Here is a 21645-nt window from a genome sequence, read left to right on the forward strand (position 1 = left end):
AAAATAAACAGCGAAACGAATGGTGGTGGGGAACGCGTTAATCTTTGACCAAACGATCTGGAACAACCCGTTTCGCTGAACAATGGATAATCTGTCGAGGTTGTAAGGAAAAGAGAGCTGCTAATAATGTTCGAATATTTAGTTGGGCGGTGGCTCGCTCGCCGGCATGAACCGACGTGAAATTTCTTGGTGGGACAAAAGAAAATAGAGGGCCGGGCAGCTGCTCGAATCTAATTAAGAAATTCTTACACGGCGGTGCCGCGCATTCTGCCACACCCTCGTGCCGTGGTTGTACACCTCTTGTCCGGGGCAGTCTAGAAAAAATTAAGAATAATTTTTTTCCTACGTAAACGTATTAACCCCGGAGCGGAGAGAGAGAGAGCCCGAGCGGAGTCGGAGCCGAGAGCAGCTTTTTACGCCACGCTTTTCTTCCAATTTCTACAAAGAATGGCCCACGGAGAGCCGACTTCAAAGCGGATCTTACGCGGTGTCGTATCATTCTGTTCTTGCAAAACTTTTCCCTCGTGTTTCTCTTGGCCCGCACGCTTAAGTTACCCGCGCTTCCGTCGCGGCTTTTCACCGTGCACCCCCTTGCACCCCTCCTTGCTCCAACCCCTACGCGGTTTCCCCGATAATTTACCCGGCTTGTTTGTCCACTTCCTCGCCTTTTCTTCCGTGCCAGTGAATTAAAGTGTTTTCAAATTTGTTGCGCGGGAGACGAGAATACTGAGCGCCTTTGCGGCTGTCGCAAGAGTTTCGGGTCTCCGAGGAGTCGGCAAGCATGAGAGATATCAGCGATCAGGATTGTGCAGACGTTGTGGCCACTTAAATACCATTTTGAGTTGTTTAGAATTTTTGTCGGCTAAGGTTAAACGATTTTTTGAAACATTGATGCATTTTACGGGAACTATGGCTTGAACGGACCTCCTGATACTCCCTCTTCAAGATGGCGGAGGAAATGGTGGTAGGAACATTGTAAACATTATACCGTATCTATTTTTCTTTGTTTTTTATCTTCATCTTCAAATTGAAACAGCGAAGATAAATTTAGTTTAAGTCTTCCCACGCTGAAACTTTCGATGGCCTCTAACCGCCATTTTTAATTATACCGTAAAACTTTGAATCGTAAACCCATCCCAATCTCCACAGGACAGTCTCTCCTCTTCAGCCTCCATCTTCTTTTTACTGTCATCGTGCCGGGCCAGAAAACAATATCAATTTCCTTTCATTGTCAAACCGCGAAGAATAAAACCCGAACGGCAGAGTTAATATATTAAATAAACAATAAATTTCTTCCTGTCGTAAAAATAAAAAGGACTAACTCGATTCCGAAGTTGCCGAGCGAAAAATGAAGTTACCATTTTTATCATAGACGGCAGCGTGTATATAAAAAAAGGGTTAATGGTTCCGGAAGTACAGCGAGCATGCAAAGTCGGAATTTTCGGCAGAATAAAATGCCGGGTGCCTATCCCCAACGGGTCTGAAGGTAACGGTGAACGAGAGATAAGCAACCGACTCTCTCGCTTTTCGTCTTTTCCTTCTCGGCAATAAATTTCGGGGAAAAAACCTATCCGGATCTCCCGCTGGTCCTTTCGCCGCTTAACCTAAAAATTCATTAGATTATAAAGCCATTAATGCTCATCCGCGCGACCGGATCTCTCTTCCGGTTAGCCGAGTCCATAGTCGGATCGATATCAGGGCCGGGGTAAAATTTTAATTACATTTTATTCGAATTTTTCGGCGAGCTCGAAACGCATAATTTATAAATACGCAAGCCATGCGACTTAATTGACATTCCTGCCCCGTTTTCCAGCCTCTTAATAAGATACCGAATTTATTCAATGTTCTATTAGTGGATTTCTGATCGAAGTAAACATTTCCTGCAGATTTCTTTCCCTCTTTATTAATTTATTCGACCGTCTATATTTCGGTCGTCTAGATCTTCGGTCGAAATAAAAATTGCCCGCAGATTTCTTTCTGTTTTTTAATAATTTTCAGAAATGTTATGTAATGGATAAAAATTACAAGGGTTAATCGACATCGATGTCGACGAGGAAGCCGGTCTACTTAATTCCGCTCGGTGACCCCGTAACGACGTAATATCGTTCAGTTACTCCGAGTATTTTTATTACGTTCGCCGTGGCGGCATGGCGAAGCAGAAGGGGTGGAAAGGCAGGGAGAGAGCAAGAGAGAGAGAGAGAGAGAGAGAGAGAGAGAGACGGTGGCCAGGAGACACTGGTGTAGTCGAGGGGGCGGTTTTCCCAAGCCTAGGAAGCTATGCTCGCGATATAACGAGAGCCATTATGATAAGCGGATGCATAGATTAGACATAACTCGTTAACCCGGCTGTGTGCGACGTGTACGACGAAAGACCAAGTATCAGGGATCAAGGGTGCTCACGCTTGACAGGAAATTAGACGCTCTGCGCGCGTCACAAATTGCTTTTCCTCAAAAAACCACCGGTTACAATGTCTACCCCAAATAAATAATAAAAGAACGAATTCACTTTATCATGGAACACTCTATCACGGAAGAACGTCGTCTGCAACTTTATTTTTCACTGTTCTGGATTTAAAAAAAAAAAACTAAAAAAATTCTGAAATACGCAACGAGCTCTCTATTTTACTATACAATCGTTGGAGCGCCCAATGTTTAAAGCATTAATGGAAAGAATAAATATTGGAGAGAAATTTCGCTCCGGTCATAAAGGACCGAGGGTTGCAGACTGAGGGTTAATTCAGCGCAGTCTGATAACATGCTAGACACAAATGAGACACTAACCCTACTCACTTATTTCGTCAATAGAAAAATCTCCGAAGGGTCGGAGAAGAAAATGGAGAGATTGTGGCGGAGGTGTAAGAAGGGCTCTCGCAATTAAAAATCGCTGGGTCGTTAAAGGTGCGGCATAAACGGTGGCCGGCATTTTATCAATGTAAATGGACGATTTTTCATCGGGCCGTATTTAGATGAAAGGATCCGGGACTCGGTGGGAAGGATAGTCGGAGGGGGAGGGGAGGGGGCGTCTCTGTTACCGCGAGTAAGATGCGAGGCATGGTCGGGTGCGGGGGGAGGGGGGTGGCCCATAAAATCGGGATGTTACGCAAAATATAACGAGCAACGTTCTGCTGGGCTGGCTGACGCTCCTGTCGTAATTCATCCGGCTCTCGCTTGCGTTCGCCTTCCCGACGACACCTGCGTCGGCAACTAAGCCCGTTAATTCTCGAGGTTGCGTCGCGCTCTCTTCGCGGCCATCGGTTTCCAGGAGCTGCTCTCCACCGCTCCGCTCCGTTCTATCCGAGGAGCTTCTCCGCGCTGCTACTTTGCAGCTACGTCCTGCGTGCCTTGGTTCTCGATCTTCCCGTTAGCGACACAGCACGTTCCGAGGGTCGGCCCGGTCACACTTGAATCGTAAATTTTCTATGCGAACGCGAAAGACGCTACTTGCGGCCGTTTTCCACCCTGCCGTTCGTTCGCCGCGTCGAAATGCGCCAACGATGGTCAACAGTCAAAGGTATGACACATCCGGACCGTCTTTGCCGAGCGAACGTAGCAGACATTCTTTACGGCCATCTTGAAAACTGGTTACCTTAATTTTCCGAAAATTTCAAGTTGCAATCAATTTCGAAAGAATTATACACGATTTTGTATATTATTAGGAAAAGAAAGGAAATTATAATGCACAATATGCTGTTCGCAGGATTTATCAATTTTCTGTGACGGTATCTTTTGTTTTCTACGAGAGGATTGCATTTAACACTCGGTTTACGGGACCCGTCGAAATGGCGGGTTCTAATATTTTTAATTTACAATTATTAAGATTCTAAAGATACATCCATCAGGGATTATTCAACAACTTTATTTCTGTGCGTATATGTTATTAATCCATTTGCATCATAAGGAAATATGGAAAGAAGGCCTTTATCACCAAATTTTTTTTTTATTATATTTAAGTACAAAAATACAAGCAAAAGAACAAGAAAAGAACAAGTAAAAGAACAACTTGTGTTTAAGTACAAGTAAAAGAACTTCATATTTCAGCATTATAAGAAAAAATAAATTGACCGTATATGATGCAAATGGGTTAAGGGTAAACATTTGGGCAGCACATTCTTGTTATTTTAATAAAGTAATGCAAAATAGTCACTTTTAGTGCTCTGTGAACCTAGTGTTAATAGAACATCGTGATTCTGAAGGCTGTTCTTGGAATAAATACTGGCAGGTTCAATTGTCCCAGAACAATAGTTCAATAGAGGATAAAATGAATATTCAAACGTACCTCCTTAAGTGGAACGTCGAAACGGATAATTACGATTGCAGGTTTAATATTTAAAACAGTTGGCAGAATAGAAGATCGTCGAGAGAAGCGTAGAAATAGGTCCAAGCTCGTCAGCGCGAGGATTAAACGAGGGTGGTCGGTGCAATTCCTTGGTAAGGATCGTGGTCATCGTTTTTTTTTTCGGGGTTGGAAACGGGCGGCCGCGGTGCGCTGGTTGAGCGGTGAATTCTTTTTTGGCGGAGCAAAGGCGTAGAAAATATTTCGGGTAATAAAATTAGCCGGAATACCGGGGACACGGAGGGAAAATGTTCAGTCTTCGAGCGTGACAGACTCGAGCGGCCCAGGCGAGATCTGATAGAGTATGAACGAACGACGACGCAGGCCGACGAAAAATGGCTAACAAAAGCCCGGGCGCTGTCGACGGGAAAGAGACGGTCGCGCAGAGAGAACGAACTGGATAAAGAGAAAGAGAGGGAGAGAGAGAGAGAGGGAGAGGACAGGTATAGAGAGAAGGAAGGAAAATGTAAGTCCACGGCGGTAGTCCTGGCACACGTACCGCGGTAATTAAAAGAACCGACAGATGTCTCTCTTTTGCCGTCGGGTTTTATTTCGTTACGACAACGACGATGTGCAGGACAATGTCGACGCAGACGAGCAGAATGCGTCTCGCCTATTTAAATTTTCCACCGGCGTCCCGGCCGGAATTCTTTGATTAGAAGAACCGCTGCCAGGTGCCTACAGGCGTCGCAGGATTACCTAAGTGCGTGTTTTTTTCGCAAGTAGATGTTGCACCCCGACCGCCCCGTCGTCGTCGTCGTCGTCGTCCTCTATTCCCGGTTCCCTCGCCACGCTATTCCATGCCACTGTCTTTGTATTTCGCTCCGGCGCACGTTTATACGAACCGTAGAATACCGTTTTCCCCAGAAAAGATGCCAGGTCAACGGAAAGGACCCGGAAAAGCACTCAAGCTCCCTATTATTCACGCTTATGATATTCGAAGCTGGCCCTCGCGTGTATGCCTGCTTCGTTGCATTCGAAACGACGGGGCACATCTTTGACTAGCACCGAGAACGACGACGTCTCCGGTGCTCGACCTGCCGTTTTGTCGGTGATTACATCACGCGTCGCTCTGAATTCGGACCTTCTATCGTACACGGAACCGGAAGTTGACGTCCGGCCAGCCGAGGCGTTCTTAGACTCCTCTCGGGCTCCGGGTAATTAGGCTACCGTGCGTGGAAATGACGATCACAATTCAGGACAATCGAATTCTTTTCACTTAACGAGTTTCAAGGTGGCTGACGCGTCTGACCATGGTCGACCGTTTCTACTTGTTCCAGTTAGACGCACCTTCGAAGACGATTATCTCAGAAACGAAGACTCGGATCGAAAAAATGTATTGCACATTTCCGATGCAGTGTTCCACGCAGAATCCAGTCCAGTTTGTTCCGTTCTCGTTCTCGCTGCATAATAAATTTTGTGAACGAAGAATCGACACCATTTGGTAATTTCACGAGATACGAAGAACAAGGGTTGACGTTCCTCTTTGATACGAAATTAACGTCCGACCGAACGAGAGGAACACGATGAAGAGTCGATCGAATCGATTCTTCGGTCTCCTCGACACCGCGAAAATCCCGCAGGAGCACGCAACGGGACGTGTTACGGAATATTTCACTGTCCCGTCGCGCGACTCACCCCTTGGCCGTTGAAGGGCTGTTGCAGGCACTCGCCTATCTGTCCCGGCGCCGGCTCGGCCCGCGCTGAAAGGGGATAGGATGCGTTTATTTAAAAAATGATTTAACCTAATGGTTTTACATATGTAATCCCGATATAAACCCGCGGCTAATCTCGGGAAACCACACACGGTTCACGCGTACATCCCGGTGTCCCGGTAATCCACGTACGCTCTCGCCCACGCTTCATCCCCCGTGCACACAACGGAACCGAGTTCCACCCCCCACTCCCCCGCGCACGACCTCTTCGCGTACACGGTTTGACCTGTTCAAACCACCCATGCTCTCCACCCCTCTCTCTCTCTCTCTCTCTCTCTCTCTCTCTCGTTTTTTTCCAACTTTTTTTCGATGAGCAAGCACTAACGAAAATCACCGGTTAGCCGCGAGAGGGTGGCGTAAGAGGGGCGGTGTTTGCGGAGGCCGAGCATAGGGTGCGTTGTGCTCGAGCGAGCCCCGGATGATTTAGATGGTCCCCGATGATATCCGCCGCCTTTTGAAAAATGTCGCCACGCCGCGGAGAAAAAATATAGAAGCCCCGAACACAACCCGGGCAGAGCGAGCGCGCGAGTTGCTACCGCGGCGCTTTATCAGACCAACGGGAGAGACTTTATTGCCGGTCGAATGGTATTTCTCGTCGAATCAGCGCTTAACAAAACGCCCGGCCGTGTCACAGAGCCCGCGCGAAATTGGGGAATCAGTCTGTTCCGCTGCTACCTTCGTACCGGTGCACAATCTTGACCCTTGCTAGAGGGTTGATCGTGTACTCACTCGAGTGGGGATTACCGAATTTATTATGTACAGCCCGAACGAGAGCCAGCAGAGTAATGAATCCAACGGGAACGGATCCTACGGGGAACAGTGCACCGGAAATGTGCAATACAGTCTTTTCATACAAGTCTTCGTTTGCGAGATAATCGCTTCCGAAATTTCGCCTGGCGCGAAGTAGAAAAAGTAGATACGGTTAGCAATGGTCAGACGCGCTTCCTTCTCGAAAACGATGCATCGTACAAAAAAATTATACTTCGTCCCCCACTCGATTGTTCGCGTAAAATCATCCCTCCAGACTCGAGGGACGAATCAACCCTTGTGTGAGCCACAGGAGACCCATTTTTGATATTTCCTGTAATGATTTTCCATATTCTTATAAGAATGTCGAAGTACAGTTCTAGAGCGATATTATTTGCACATTTTTCTGTTGATTTCCAAAATCAAATGTTCTGGAAGCTCAGACACGGTAGAGCCTCGATTATGCGAATTAATCGAAGGGACGTGACTGATCGGCGGAATCCTCACCGACCTGTACACTAAATTGTGTTACTATGATCGGTAATAAATCGACAGCGGATCTTTCTGCGAAATAAAAATTTTCTACGCGAATTGCAACAAACTGGAGTGAAATAGAAATTTATTTTCATTCTTAGTATGTTCAATCGAAAATTATATAAAAGTGTTTTTAAATTCTTCTGTTTCTACTATGTTTTAAATTACAGCTACTAATTCTTGTTATGGATATTATGAATTTATAATAAATAAAATCCCGACTCCTTGTTGCACTGTAATACGAAATCGGACGCGAACTTTTCCGCTGACCTAATGGATAACAGAGAGTTCGAAAAAGTGATGTTCCAGCGTATCTGCGTTTAAGTTGGCGTGTTTCCGAAGTGTCCGTTCTTTCTGGAGGCTAGGGCTCGAAGCTTGAGGGATCAGAGAACGGAATGTCCCTGGAACGAGGACACAGCGTTAGGGTTTTACGAGGTGAATACTTCGGGGATGATTCGGAGTAGCGTTCGTTGGAAGTGGAATGGTCGGATGGCGTGGGTGGGTAACGCGAAAGGTGAAAATTATTCATAAACGTAGGCCGGCCCGGCGACGTGAGGGATGAGGAGAAGGAGACGAGAGAACTGGGGAAGGGGGTGCAGAGTGTCTCTCATTCTCTCTCTCTCTCTCTCTCTCTCTCTCTCTCTCTCTCTCTCTCTCTTACCCTCTCCCTCTCTTTTTCTGTCTCCGTCTACGGTGGCGCGCCTCGCAGACCGACCGAAGCTGAAATCTACCGAATATTAAGGCAGGAAAGGTCCTCCCAGACCGCATAATAAACACATAACGGTAATCCTTAAAACAATAATTAGCCGCAACAGCCAACCACCGGGCGACGATCTTCCGGGCGTAGCGGCGGAATAACGTTGTATTCGTGTTCCGTTCCCGAATTAATACCACAATTCGCGACGCCCGCGACTTACTTACCCCGATCCGAGTTATGTTACCTCGGAATTGCACCTTCTTCCTATGACCATTATCCCGCGGAATGTTTGCTTCGAGGAGGGAGCCGTGCACCACGGAATCCTCGATAGGCTGCTTTCGTAATTGCGCTTTCCGAAGAACTTTATTTCGGTTTTTCATGCGGTCGAAACGCGGCCTTACCGGAACCTGTTGATATCCGATTTTTTCGGATTTTTGCGAGAGCGTGGTTAACACTAAACCTACCACGGTCAAATAACCGGTTTTCGTAATTATCCAAAGTGTAAAATTGCTTACATAGGAAACGACTAAATCGACTTCTGTATTTGAGCACACATTTTTATTTTACACAAAGCAAAATACTGCGGTCTAATCATAAAGTACTAACTCCAAGGAACCTTCATTTTTACCATACACACTCGAACGTGTGACTACCAGGAACAAGCAAGAAATATTGCTTGATTAAATCACCTGTTCATCCCCTATCACAATTTCCATTTCTTGCATCCTTTTAATTTAAATTCAATTATTAGAAGAATTCCTCTAAGTTAAATTATTAAAAAATTTTCTAGCAGTTCAATCCTGAGTAGTTCATGACAAAAGCGGTTCAATAATCTGGCTCGGGGCTAAATTCAATAATCTGAACCTTTTCAGCACCGCACAGTAGTTAGAAAAGACGAAAGAAGCGAAAAAATTGTGGAAACTTTGAAGATTCTACCTCTTATTGTTTTACAAAACGATTCCGGAGCGCTCAAGGCGGAAAATTGAAGAAAGTGTAGACCGACCAGGATTTTTTCAGAGCGTAGCCAGCCTTGAAGACACAGTGGAAAGAGGAAGAAGGAAGGGTGGATCGGCGAGGGTAGAGGGTAGCGGCGCCGCGAAGTGGTAATAGTTTTAATCCGGTGTCTTGAAGTCGGGATTTGGTGGCGCAGCAGTTAGTGGCTGCTGGTAAGTCCAAGCGAACCTACTTCGCGCTCTGATATCATAATCCGAATAATCACTATTATTGCCGCCATTTGCTTAATCCGAAGCTCGGCCGCTCGCTTTTCCACGCTTCGGGGCTTGGGGTCTGTTGGCCGATGACGATTCCCGGCATTGTATCGAAACTACCGCCTCGGAATATGCAACCCGTTAAATCGCTCCGCGATACGCTCCAGCCAATCTAGAAATTAGGGCAACCGCGAGACGAGCAACCTTCGTCAAACTCTCTGCGAACGCGGTCTACGACGCTGAAAGATGCATCGCTCAATTCTTGCGAACACTGAATTCTGAATCTTTAGTTCCAAGCTGAGACTCTCAGTCCTTGAATCTTTGCTTCAAGTTCGAGACTTCGAAATCTCTGGTTGTTGCTTGCAGATTTCTGAAGCTTGAACCTTTCCGGTTGGAGTTGAACGAATTTTTACTTGAAATGTCCGATCTCGCCAAGCCTGGTAAAGTATAAAAATAGCAATGATAGTGTTCTCAAGGCTCCGCAAAAGGCTAGCCACGATAAAATCACTCGTACCGCTCCTCACACTGGGAAGCAAGCAAAAGAGGTCGATGAAATTATTCTTGAGAAGGTTAGACGGGCCATTTAGGAGGGAAATTCAAATTAATTTGAATTACGATGAACGAGACGAGACACGAAGCTACTTAATTCAGGGGCAGGGACGAGCAGAGCAGGGGAGGGGGAGGGGGGAGAACGAGCACCCGTTCGCTCCAAGTTGTCCTTCGCATTATAATTTCATAATAAGTCGAGGCCAGAATAAATGCATTACCTTCCTGCCGACTTCCCGCTAATTCATAATTCCGAAGTTTTTCCGGAAACGAACGAAACGTTTAGCCCCCATACCCACCCTTGGCGGCCGGGCGAACAACACAAACTGGTCAAATTAAGAGCGGCAGTTTATGCTAAAGTTTTTTCGTTATTTCACTTAAGCAATTTCTGCGGGCCGGGCTACCGCTGCTCCTCCGCCTGCTACCGGGCCCCAGGAATCGAGGGAATTTATAAGAACCGTACGTAGAGCGAGTGGCGTTAAATGCGCGCGGCATAAAAGACCGCGGGAGGAACAGTTTGTAAGAGAGTCCGCGGCCATTAGAACGAATCTCTGGGATTTAATGTCTCCTTCCTTCCGTTGGCTTAAATAAGGCTAAATGGAGTTTATGCATTATTGCCCGCGAAACTTCCAGCATCGCGACAGATCTTTACCCACCCTCGCAGAGGGAAAAGTTTAATCGCTGTCCTGCGGCCGCTACCGTGATCCCGCGAAATCCATACAACCGACAAATCATCAAGCTCTATTCCCTTCACACCCACAATTTCCCACGTTTTCACCTCGACGAGGAACACTGCTTAAAACGGTTCCCCGAAATGCTGTTAGGCTATTCATTCATTCGATTGCGACTGTGTTAACGAACACTGTTTGGAGTCCAAAATAATGGACTTCTTTCAGAGTCAAACACAGGTGAACCTCTTTTCGAGTCTAATATAAATACGTACTTCTTTTGTAGTTGAAGAGAAATGCATTTTTTTTTTGAGTCCAGTATAAATATGTACATACTGCTTTTGTAGTTCAGCATAAATGGATTTCTTTTTCTTGTGCAAAATACATGGACCCTTTTGTCGTACCAAATAAATGGACTTCTTGTTGTTGTACAAAATTGTTGGACCCTCTTGTCGTACAAAATGAATGGACCCTTTTTGAAGTGCAAAATTGATGGACTCCCTTGTCATACAAAATAAATGGATTTCCTTTTTGTTATACAAAATTGTTGGACCCTCTTGTACAAAATGAATGGATTCTTTTTGGAGTGCAGAATTGATGGACTCCCTTGTCATACAAAATAAATGGATTTCTTTTTGTTGTACAAAATTGTTGGACCCTCTTGTCGTCCAAAATGAATGGACCCTTTTTGAAGTGCAGAATTGATGGACTCCCTTGTCATACAAAATAAATGGATTTCTTTTTGTTATACAAAATTGTTGGACCCTCTTGTACAAAACGAATGGACTCTTTTTGGAGTGCAGAATTGATGGACTCCCTTGTCATACAAAATAAATGGATTTCTTTTTGTTGCACAAAATTGTTGGACACTGTTGTCGTACAAAATGAATGGACTCTTTTTGGAGTGCAGAATTGATGGACTCTTTTGTCGTACAAAATGAATGGCCTCGTTTTGGAGTTCATAGTAAGCAGACACATTCAGAGTCGATGAACGTGTTGCTCGTAAAACGCCGTGGATCGTACGGATCGGGATAGAAGGAGGCACGAATAAGAAAAGCTTTGGAAAAGCGCGGTAGCATAATCTCGGCGGCCGCGGCGCGGCTAATTGCGTCAGGTTCTAATCACCCGAAAGATTAGACGCGAGCGAGAACGAGGAGACGCGGTGACGAAGCCCGCGAAAGGGTAATGTTACGCGAGGCAGTAGTCCCGGTGTGGCATGTGTCGTTGATGAGGCGGTTAGTATTCAGCTTGGTGCTTTCCGGGCCTGGAACTTTTGAAAACTAACCGAGTAAAGCCACCTTAATTCCATAAGAGGGAGGCCAAAGGGGTTCGGGCGTCATCGTAACACCCTCTTAATTACAGGATATTAGGACGCCCGCAGGAGCCACGGAGGTGCAGGAAGCCAGATAGTGCGATTTATTATTCGCGGTCTACCTTATCTCGCTTTTTAGGTGCCGGATTTCTTGGTCTGTAAACTCCCCTGCGGGTTACGCGAGATTGATTCCGCCCCTGATGATCCTCCATTTTTTTTTTAATTGCTACTGAATCTAGCGCTTTCGATTTGTAAGTGGCGAGAAGGAACGCCAGGAATCATTGAAGTTCAGTAGATGCTGGGCTTATAGGGTTTTCTAGTCTAGAAAACAGTCTAGGTTCCGAAGCACAATCCTCTATCCTAACTTTTTTGAAGCAGACGTGTGGGTGGCTAATCAGTATCGTGAATGGAATATTGATATAATTTCTGTATAATATGTTCAATTTTTGTCGCTACGTGGCTTGTCTGACCAAGAACAGTCTTATTCTACTACTTGAAATACTGCAGATATGTGTACTACGGAAATCGGACTGTGATTAATTTGCAAAAATTTGTGCGCTTGTAGAAGCTACTCACACGCAAAGTATCTCTTTCTTTCCACCTTGGAACATCCCTTCCTTGCCCCATCGTTTCGGTAGCTCCATCAGAACTATACCCATGTTCCCCCATAGTGCAAGCTGCGTTCCTGTCTCGTTGATTACTAGGTTTTTAACTTCGAAGATTGGCGAATCCGTGGGACGAAGTTTCTGAAGCACAAATGGAAAAGAAAACAATCAGCACACGAAGAACAAGAATTGTATCTTAAATTAGGATTAAAGTCCCCAGTGACGCCATCTTGGATTTCTGTCGATGGCTCCTGTTACAGCTCGTATGAAACAAAGTAAAGAATTGTATGAAATGAAAATAGGTTTAAAAATGAAATCAATCCCTGGTACGGCACACAATGTAATAAAAAATGATCGTGTGTAGGTAAGTAGCTAGTTCCATCACCTAAAAATTCACCTGAAACATTTTTATAAACTTCATCGTTGCTCTAACTCCAACGATATCGTCGCGAGCGAAACTTCCTCGTTGCTCGTGCAGCATTACAATTTTAATTTCCCGTGGTAACGAGATATTCCCGAACCCCATAACTTCCACTTTCACCCTCGCGCATCGTCTATCGATTAATAAACTTTATAATACGATCCTACTTCTCGTTTGTTTTCCAGTTTGATTTTTATCACGGCGGCTCCGGGAAAAAGGCAGGTGCACGACCAACCCCCCTCCCCTTGCGCCCCGTATCGCCCTCGAGATTCCTCTTTAACATCCCCTTCGCCCACCAGGGTCCCGACCACCCTCATCCCCCCGCCTTGATATTTAATTTCGAACTAAGTTCGCGAACGCGAACATCATTACGCGTCGGCATCCCCGCGGGTGGGGTATCGGCGCGTATCAAGGGGCAATTATTTTTTTACCCCGGGGGTAGTTCCTGCGAAGACGACGAACCGGGGAACCGAAACCATCGACTCAACCTTTTCCGGATCCCTTCTCGCAATCTGACCAACTTTCGTCCCTTAACGTCGCGTGGTCTTCCAAAAAGTTCCAAAAATCTTGCCAGATTTTTCTCGTAACACTTGTATGCTTGGATGGAGGAATTTATTCAATAGTTTCTCTGAAAATTGTCTCTACACTTGAAAAACTATGCGCGCGAGTCGAAACACACGATCTTTATAATAGACGATTAATATTATTTTATCTTGTTTTATATTACTGCTTCGTCTCGGCAGAACGCATTAGTAATCAGAGGAGAAAAATATTCTCTTACAAAATTGGCTCAACACTAAAACTACCGCACTAGTGAAAACGACAGGATCATATTTTTTTCACAATTGTTGAAACGATAAAAATGTTCTCATCAGAAATTGTCGAACGAGCATCTTTATTGGGACTAAAAATTCCACGAGATCTAAATAGATGGAATATCGTCAGTGTTCCAAAGCAACGTAAATAAGTCGGTCGCATTAATTAATCGGCAGTGCCGCCGTAAAAACTCCGACAGTCCACGGCAAGAGATAAACTCGAACCGGCCGAAAAAGCTCGCGCAAGCCGGAAAACACAAGCTCCTCCGACGTCTTTCCCGATTCAATCACTGTCCCCCTATCCTCACCCCTCGGAACAGCGTGAAACCCGAACACGGCGGAGGATCGGGGCGCAAAGCGCGGAGGTCTAGCGCGCGTTTAAAAGTTTTCTTTTCATTAAGACTTATTCCGGAGGGACGTCGGCGGTATGCAACACGGGCAAAGACGGTCCTCTCCCTGTCCCCGCAGTTAGAAACACATTTATTAACGGCAGCTCATCTCGTCCCACTGTTAAGCACCGGTAAGAGAGTGCTCCTCCCTCTGTTATCCTCTCGCCGAGAGTTCCTCTCATTCACTTTGCCACGGTCTGTCCGTGCCGGTCCGGTTCGGCGGAGAAAGAAGAGGAACGGGAAGAAAAAGAAAAAGAAAAAGAGACGTCGCATCGTCGACGCCTTATTAATTCGGGGGGTGGGGGGTGGGGTTCGGGAGAGGAGAGGAGGAGCAAGGTGTCGCCCGGTGGAGAGAAGACCTTTGAAGAAATTAAAAGAACAGAGGGTTTATAATGTGAACACATTCATCCCGTGACCCTCTTTTCCAACGACGCCCCCTAACCCCGTGATTCTCTCTCTCTCACACTGTCGAGTCGGCATCATTAACTCCACCGTTCCGGGACGGTTTCTCGCTGAGAAATGTCAGTCGGCCGTCTGCGAGAACTCTTCTTAAAACCCACCAACTTATTCCCTGTTCTTTGTTTTCGTTGTTAGTCTCCTCACTCGTTGATCTATCTCCCTTTTCGCTGCCTTTTCAATGACTCGTGCAGTTTGATAGACGACGGGCACCTTTAAAAATGCATAACATCGTTACGTGATCGTTTAATCGATTAACATCGACGCTTAACAGCGCCATTTTTACCGTTCATCGCAACGGAAGCATAAACGCGAGAAAAATGATAAACTTGCCAGCGAGTAGCGCGTATACGGCCAGAAGCAAAGATGGTAAACTAGCCCGTTATCCGAATAATGCAAAGCAAACCTCATCCGAGACGTAATCCGACATTTGTCCATATTAAGGCGTTAACGCGTCGCCGTGCCGGTTTCGTTTCCGCGCGTCTGTTGCGTGCGCGCTTTGAAATTATATAGTGGCCGCATCAGTCGTCGTTAGCCGGAACCCCACGGCCCTGTGTTAACTATGTGTATCTTGAGCACCCGTTACCTGGCCGTTTGTCATCGGTCGCTTCCTCCGCACGCGTTATTTTCCGTGTTAAGATGCACGCCACCGAGGATGTTTCACTTTGCCGAGACATATTGGTCTTGAATGCGCCGCGGCTGCTGGACGACGAGAAACTTCTCCGTGACAACAGCGCGGATTCTGCGGATCAACTAACTCGGTGCTTCGCTCTAATTCTGTTTGTTATCCAAATTATTGATCGACAGAGCTAGCAATTTTTTTTAAGTACGCTCTCGTGAGTTTCCACACGGTAAAGAAACGGCAAAGAAAAGTTCTTGGAAGTAGAGTCATTACAGTGATTTCTCTATATATGTCGCCAAGGCCTGGATGATAAACGTCGCGAAATTATCCCCACTACCGCGGGGTTCACGGGGTGTTGTTGACATATACGGAGAATTCACTGTATACCGATCATTATACTCCAGACCTTCAGCTAAAATTGTGAGAAACAGGGGGGAGAAATTGTCATTCCTTGTTCAATAATTTCTACAAGATAAATGTCATACAGTAATGTCACTAAATTATTTTGATACTCTCACTATTTAGAAACCTATTTTTATTCTCTACTCATTTTGAACTTTACTTAACCACAAGTAGTACGAAAAATGTATTGCACCTTTATTCAAGTTTCATAAAGTCTTCCAATAATAAATAGACTGTGGATCTATCTGCAAAATAGAAATTTTCCGCATCCAAACGCACTGGAGCGAAACAAATATTTTTTCCCCATAAAAATTCTAACAAGTTAATGATTGAAGAGGATCCGTCTGAAGAGGATCAATTTCTCAGATCGACGGATCAGGCGGTGATCGTGGCTGAATGATCGATTGCGGATCGATAATAGCAGGTACGCGCGTGCAGAGGAATTCCCAGCGTCTTCCGCGGAGACCTTCCATCGCCCGCGACACACGCAACTTTATATTAAGCCTAAGTTCTAAACTAATAAGACAACAGCCGAGGTGGGACGATCGGGAGGGGGAAAGGGTGACGCTAGAAGGATCCAAGTTTCGCCGAGCAGCCACGAAGCGGGTCACCGATTACGACGTTGATCGTCTACGAGAGACAACCAAATTGGATAAGTTCAAGCAGCTTCTTCGCTGACTACTTAGACCATTACCCTCCAAGAATTTCAATTAGATATAGTTTTCGAATTCGCAAATCCTTCGGATGTTTCTGACAGTAGCATCCGGACCGACGCGTCTCGCGTCCCTCTCCACGCACAGCCATTGGACACCTGACTCGAAAAACCTCCAATTTGTCACACCTGCGATTCCTGTAGACAATTTTTCTTCCTAAACTGACCCTGCTTGACCGTAGACAGGATCTACTTGGTCAATCCCAGAGATTCTCTGCAGTCGTCTGACCTTAGACCGACTCGTTCCACTTGTGCAACTAGGGAGACTATTGTAGATTGGCTCTTGCTTCGTCCCGAATGTTCACTTCTGGAGCGTCTGTTTGATTTCGAAGGGATCGATAAGGAAAATGACGGAGATCATTCCCCCCCGGTTGAGGATCATGTACAGGAAGACACACCCGGTATACGCGTCGTTTTCAGTGAGAAAGAGGTAGGGAGGCCCGTTAGGTGGTCGACGTCGGGTGTAAATTTGCATTGAACGAAATGAGGCGCTATGGGGCATTCCAGTCCGAAGTTAATAGCTTCCCAACGATTAACTGTATCTCCCAACCCACCGCGTCTACCCGGCCTCTTCCTCTCTTTCCCCCTGACCGTTCATTCGACGCGTCATGCCTCGGCTCGTTCCGTCTCTTTCCCTCTCGCACAGTTGCCAGCCCGTTTCGCCATTGGACCTCTCCACCCTCTTTCTCCGTCGCGATCATCCTTCTTGCTCCACCGGGGGGTCGGCCGCGCGTTGTACTTACCTATATCGTCCCTTCTAATAATATATGTTCCAAAGGTCGCGAAATAACTGACTTTGCCGAGAGGGCAGCCTGACTGATGGCATCCCGGGCCGTAACAACTGCACCGGGAAAAACAACGACACACCGTCCCGTCTCGTCCTTTCGATCTTTCGCGCCGTTCGCCGGCCGATTTGACAGGCGCGTTGCCCGACAAAATTAAGTATGAAATTCCATAAAGCGTTCCCCGGAAGATTCGCCCGCGCGAATCGCCTAGTTAGGCGCGAAAGGCGGCGCCTACCCGCGGTCGCAGCCAATAGTTTCCAGGCCCGGGAAGGCGCCACGGGGGTTATAGGGCATAATTTAGTGGACAGTTTGATATACAAACAATCTTTAATGAAATTCTTGGTGTTCATTAATAACGCATTACAGCCTCGCGCGGCACTGGCGCCGCTGTCGGCATTGGGACCCGGGAATCCCGGTATCCTCACCCTTCGCACTCCCCCTCCTCCCCCCCGCCCCGCTTTTAACACCCTCCTACACCCTCCGTCGTCCTCCGACACCCTTTACCGTCCCCGCTTTCCACTAATCCTTACACTCTCTTTCGTGGAACTTTCGGCACGTTTTATTGACGTCTCTGCGTCGCATCTCGACGCGTTTCGTGGAATTTCAGTTTTTTCCGACGCTGTTTCCACTTTTGATAATTTCCTATCTTGCTATTTCCTGAATTGATAGTTATTCGTCGTGTTGTCATTCGTCATTTTGTAAAGCTGTAGGAACATGATAAAAGAATTTAAGGTCAATATCAATATATTAACGTAGAGACAATCTCTACGTTGTTACAATTGTTAAAGGAGAAGAGGAAGTTCCACGTTGTCGCTGTTCCTTGTAAGTCGACAATTTCAAGTGTGCAATTAGTAAAATGGTTGCTAGTAAGCTAGTTGATCAAGCAGTATTGTTCTTAAAACCACGAGGACAGTCCAGGATAATTTCTCAGCCAACCAAGTGCCACATAAAGTCTGTCTCAAGAATAAAGAGGTTTGGGGACTACCATAATGATTAGAGATTCCGAGCATACACATCCAAGTCCCATAAATAAGTATAAAAATTGTCGGGACATGTATAAATTTTACCTGTATGATTTTAATCTCAAGAAGCAAATTTCCTAGGGAAGTTTGCCTCGAGGCAAACTCAAACAGACCAAGTCCGTAAATAAATATATAAAAAATAGTCGGGACACGTAAAAATTGATAAGACTAACTACCAGAGCAGTAATTAAACTGAACCCACCTTTTAATAAAACAACAACATTTAGAGTTTGTGTGATTTTTATTGTAACACGAGTAAAGATATCTATCGAATCAATTCCCATAAAGCTATCGTTACAACTTCGATAATGGTGAAATAAAAAATCTGAAATTTGACCGGCTGTGTTAGGTTTGGTGTTGGTTTGGGTTTGGTTTCGAGAGTTTGCTCAAACAGATCGCAGTCCTATGGAATGAATAGAAAGATTGCAAACAGTTGCAAAGATTGCTCCCCTATAGTGTGATCGAAGAAAACAAAGGCGTGTGGTAATTGACCGGGGCGGAAGAAAGATAAGAAAGGTGGCAGCGCAAACAATGCAGTATAAATAATAGGGTAACGATGAAAACTAATAGGCTTTCCGGTGCAACGGTGAAACGGCAATTCGTTTTGGGTCTGGACGACACCCCGTTAATGAATCGACGTAATCAGGGGGTGTGGGGTCAAGCGACGAATGACAATCGAGTTTTGTATTAATGTCCCGAGCATGGCCGCACCCATGGTCCCTGCGCGGCGCGCGTATACGACAGTCACCATCAGCCTGATCGTTCGTTTAATCAAGCGAGCCGCTAACACGATTAACTTATTGCGTATTCTCGTCATTCCGTGCACGTGAGACACGAATCAGCGATACACGTATACGCAATGTCCATTACCGCCTCGGCCTCTATACATCGTCTCCTCTTTATCTGGCCTCCTCAATTCCCTTTTTTCCCTCCTCCTTTTCTCTCTTTCTCTCTCTCTCCCTGTTTACCCACCTGTCGCGTTTACGCGCGCCCCGTCTTTTCGACGAATCATTGGGCGCGTTCCGCCGATTTGATCAAGCCAATTCGGTTGTTTTCTAATTAAACCGGCCTCTTTTTTATCGTCCAAGCCTTTCCTCCAGCTTTCGTGATCTGGGACTCGCTGACTCACTTGTTGCTGTTTTATTGTAATCGTTTCGGGGTAGTTCTCCCGCGCGACAAATCAATACAGACTGTATCCTATTTTTCCTATTTTTATTCGTCCAGGAAAATGTATTAAACCGTGCCTGCAATTGTTACACGAGTCTTCGGAAGATCGATACTTTCTCGGGCTCAGTAAAAAACATTTTTGCGCGTCGCTGTAAAGGTTTCATATTTTCTGTAATGAACCATAAAGAGGTCGGTCATCCCCGTGCCAGGATTCAAGCACGAAGAACCTCGGCGCCAAGGTCCGCCTGCGTGGACACTGGCTTGCCATAAACGAGAACGCCCATATCCGGTGGACGTTGTACACTTCATGGTGTATAAAAGTCGGCAGACAAGAAACCAATAAACATTCTTTCGAGCCGCGCTCCGAAGTCTTCAAATTAATACCCTTCGAATTTAATCCAAACAAATTCGACTCTCGCGCGATTAAATTACAGTACGAGGTATTATACCAGTCTCATTACATCTACAAAATGAAAAGGATCATGCAATATTCTAGATCGGAAAAAGTTTTTGGTTTCGGAGTTAAAATAACTCCTAGTGTTTAAAGCTTGAGTGTATTTTAACTCCTGTAAAGGAACAAGAAAAGGAAGACGCTACGAGTCAAATTCTGCATCGGATACCTTGAAGAAAATAAATACGACAGTGCTACCAATTGGATCATGTGTTCGATCGAAATTCGGCAGGAACGCTGGAATCGAATGGTCGAGGATGGACGACGCAAGTAATTCCTGGTTGTACGGTAGCGCGGTCAGTTCCGGGGTAACTGCATTTTCAAAAGTGTACGCAAGCCGGCGGTTTATGCGACGATGAAAGTATGCATCCCGGGGGCCGAGAGGCGCCAACGTCCGGGTGGCATAAGCGGGGTCTGCGCGCACATAAACGCGGGGCCGAGCCGCGTGTGGAACGACAATGTAGAGAATCGGTAGGTGGGAAGGTCAAGCCTCCGGACACGTCCGGGGCATCGGCTTGGCCCCATGGCAAAACAGAGGAACGAAAGGAGACGGTGGAAGCGGCCGGAGGAATGATATCATCGACGGTGTTGGCAATGGGGGACGATATAGAATTTTAATATAGTGCTTTACGAGCGCGATTGTCCGCCATTTTACGGCCGCTATAGGGCGGCCATTTGAATTCTTAGATCTGCATACTTTGCGGAATTGCGTGGTCCGGCTGGCACGACGATGGGCGAACGCCACGGACCGGCACCATCAACCACCCTGCAGTTTCTACCGCTGTTTCTGTCGTTTTGTGGCACCCTTCGAGCCCCAGGCAACCAAGCCTCACTATACTGCTGCCGTAAAATATCGGTACGTTTCATAAATAATTGGTTTTTACGCGGGGACACGTTTGTTCTGCTGCACCGTTCCCCGGGCGCCCTAATCCCGAACCTTTACTACTTTTATATGTTACTAATTGTATTTGCGGCGCAGGGCGAGTTTCTTGGTCCCTAATCTGAGGGTTCTTCAAGATTTCTATTCGAAACTTTTAGACAAGTTTTCCTTCTTCTCTTCTTCCACGTGGCATTGACAATCTGTAGCGCCATTACAATGTTTTCCTCTGCCCTAATAATTCTTTCCAATATCGATGTCCCTTGTGTCCACATAAGCAGCCTGTTTCTTCATGCACCACATTTTTAAATACAGATAAAAGTACATGATCTTATTAAATAAACATGGTCTTCTTCTCCTATTAATGCAACTATACATCGACGATAATTTCTCTGTTCTGTCTACAGTCTATTTCAATAAAGGCACCGTTCCACGGAATTAGAATTTTTATGGACGGCGATAAAAGTGAATTCGATATCGAAAGTGGCGGAACATTGTTCCGAAACGATTTATTAGTGATCTCAGATGGCACCGCGGTTGAAATGACCTAATAATGACAGGATTTCGAGTCACGTTGCACCAGGCAAATGACCGAGGGGTGAAATTCCCCCTCCAACGTGAACGTCGCAGGAACATCCCCATTTGATTATCATAGAATTTCCGTTTCTTCGATCCTCCCGGCGAATTATTAATTTTTTCACCCGGCACGGCACGTATTCCTCCGGTTTTCAGCCGGCGGGCATAATCAGGCTGTTTGCCAGCGCGAGAGTGACTTACGGTCGTTATTATCGCCCCGGATAGTCGTTCGGATCATTTCGTAGCGAGATAAATGCCGACGTAAGCGCGGCAAGATGACGAATACGCCGGGGCTTTATTGATACCAGATACATGGGATTTTATTGCGCCGTTACCCGCCCGGGAATTATGGGGCCGGTTTAAATTCTCAAGTCCCTTCGTTGTCTTATTAGAATCATTACCGAGGACTTATTGCCCGCCGCTCGGGAACAACCGGGAACGTTTAATCGTGGCGAACACGTCCGAAATTCTGCTCGATAACTGCCTCTATGAAACTTTTATCTCGAACGTTGCATCCGAGCATACTTGGCTGCGAATTAACCTAAATGTGTCTTACACCTAACGTACAATTGCTATTGGATTAAA

General features: G+C 46.0%; 1 protein-coding gene across 1 annotated transcript in view; it reads right to left on the bottom strand.

Annotated features, from left to right (window-relative positions):
* Positions 1–21645, bottom strand: part of Mbo (nuclear pore complex protein Nup88) — a 73541-nt gene that overhangs the window by 6601 nt on the left and 45295 nt on the right. Inside the window, exon 2 of the mRNA XM_076789841.1 lies at positions 12337–12506. Within this exon, the coding sequence (XP_076645956.1) occupies positions 12337–12506 (170 nt within the window). The remainder of the gene's footprint in view (positions 1–12336; positions 12507–21645) is intronic.

The sequence above is a fragment of the Halictus rubicundus genome, chromosome 6 (assembly GCF_050948215.1).
Source record: "Halictus rubicundus isolate RS-2024b chromosome 6, iyHalRubi1_principal, whole genome shotgun sequence".
NCBI classification, from domain to species: Eukaryota; Metazoa; Arthropoda; class Insecta; order Hymenoptera; family Halictidae; genus Halictus; species Halictus rubicundus.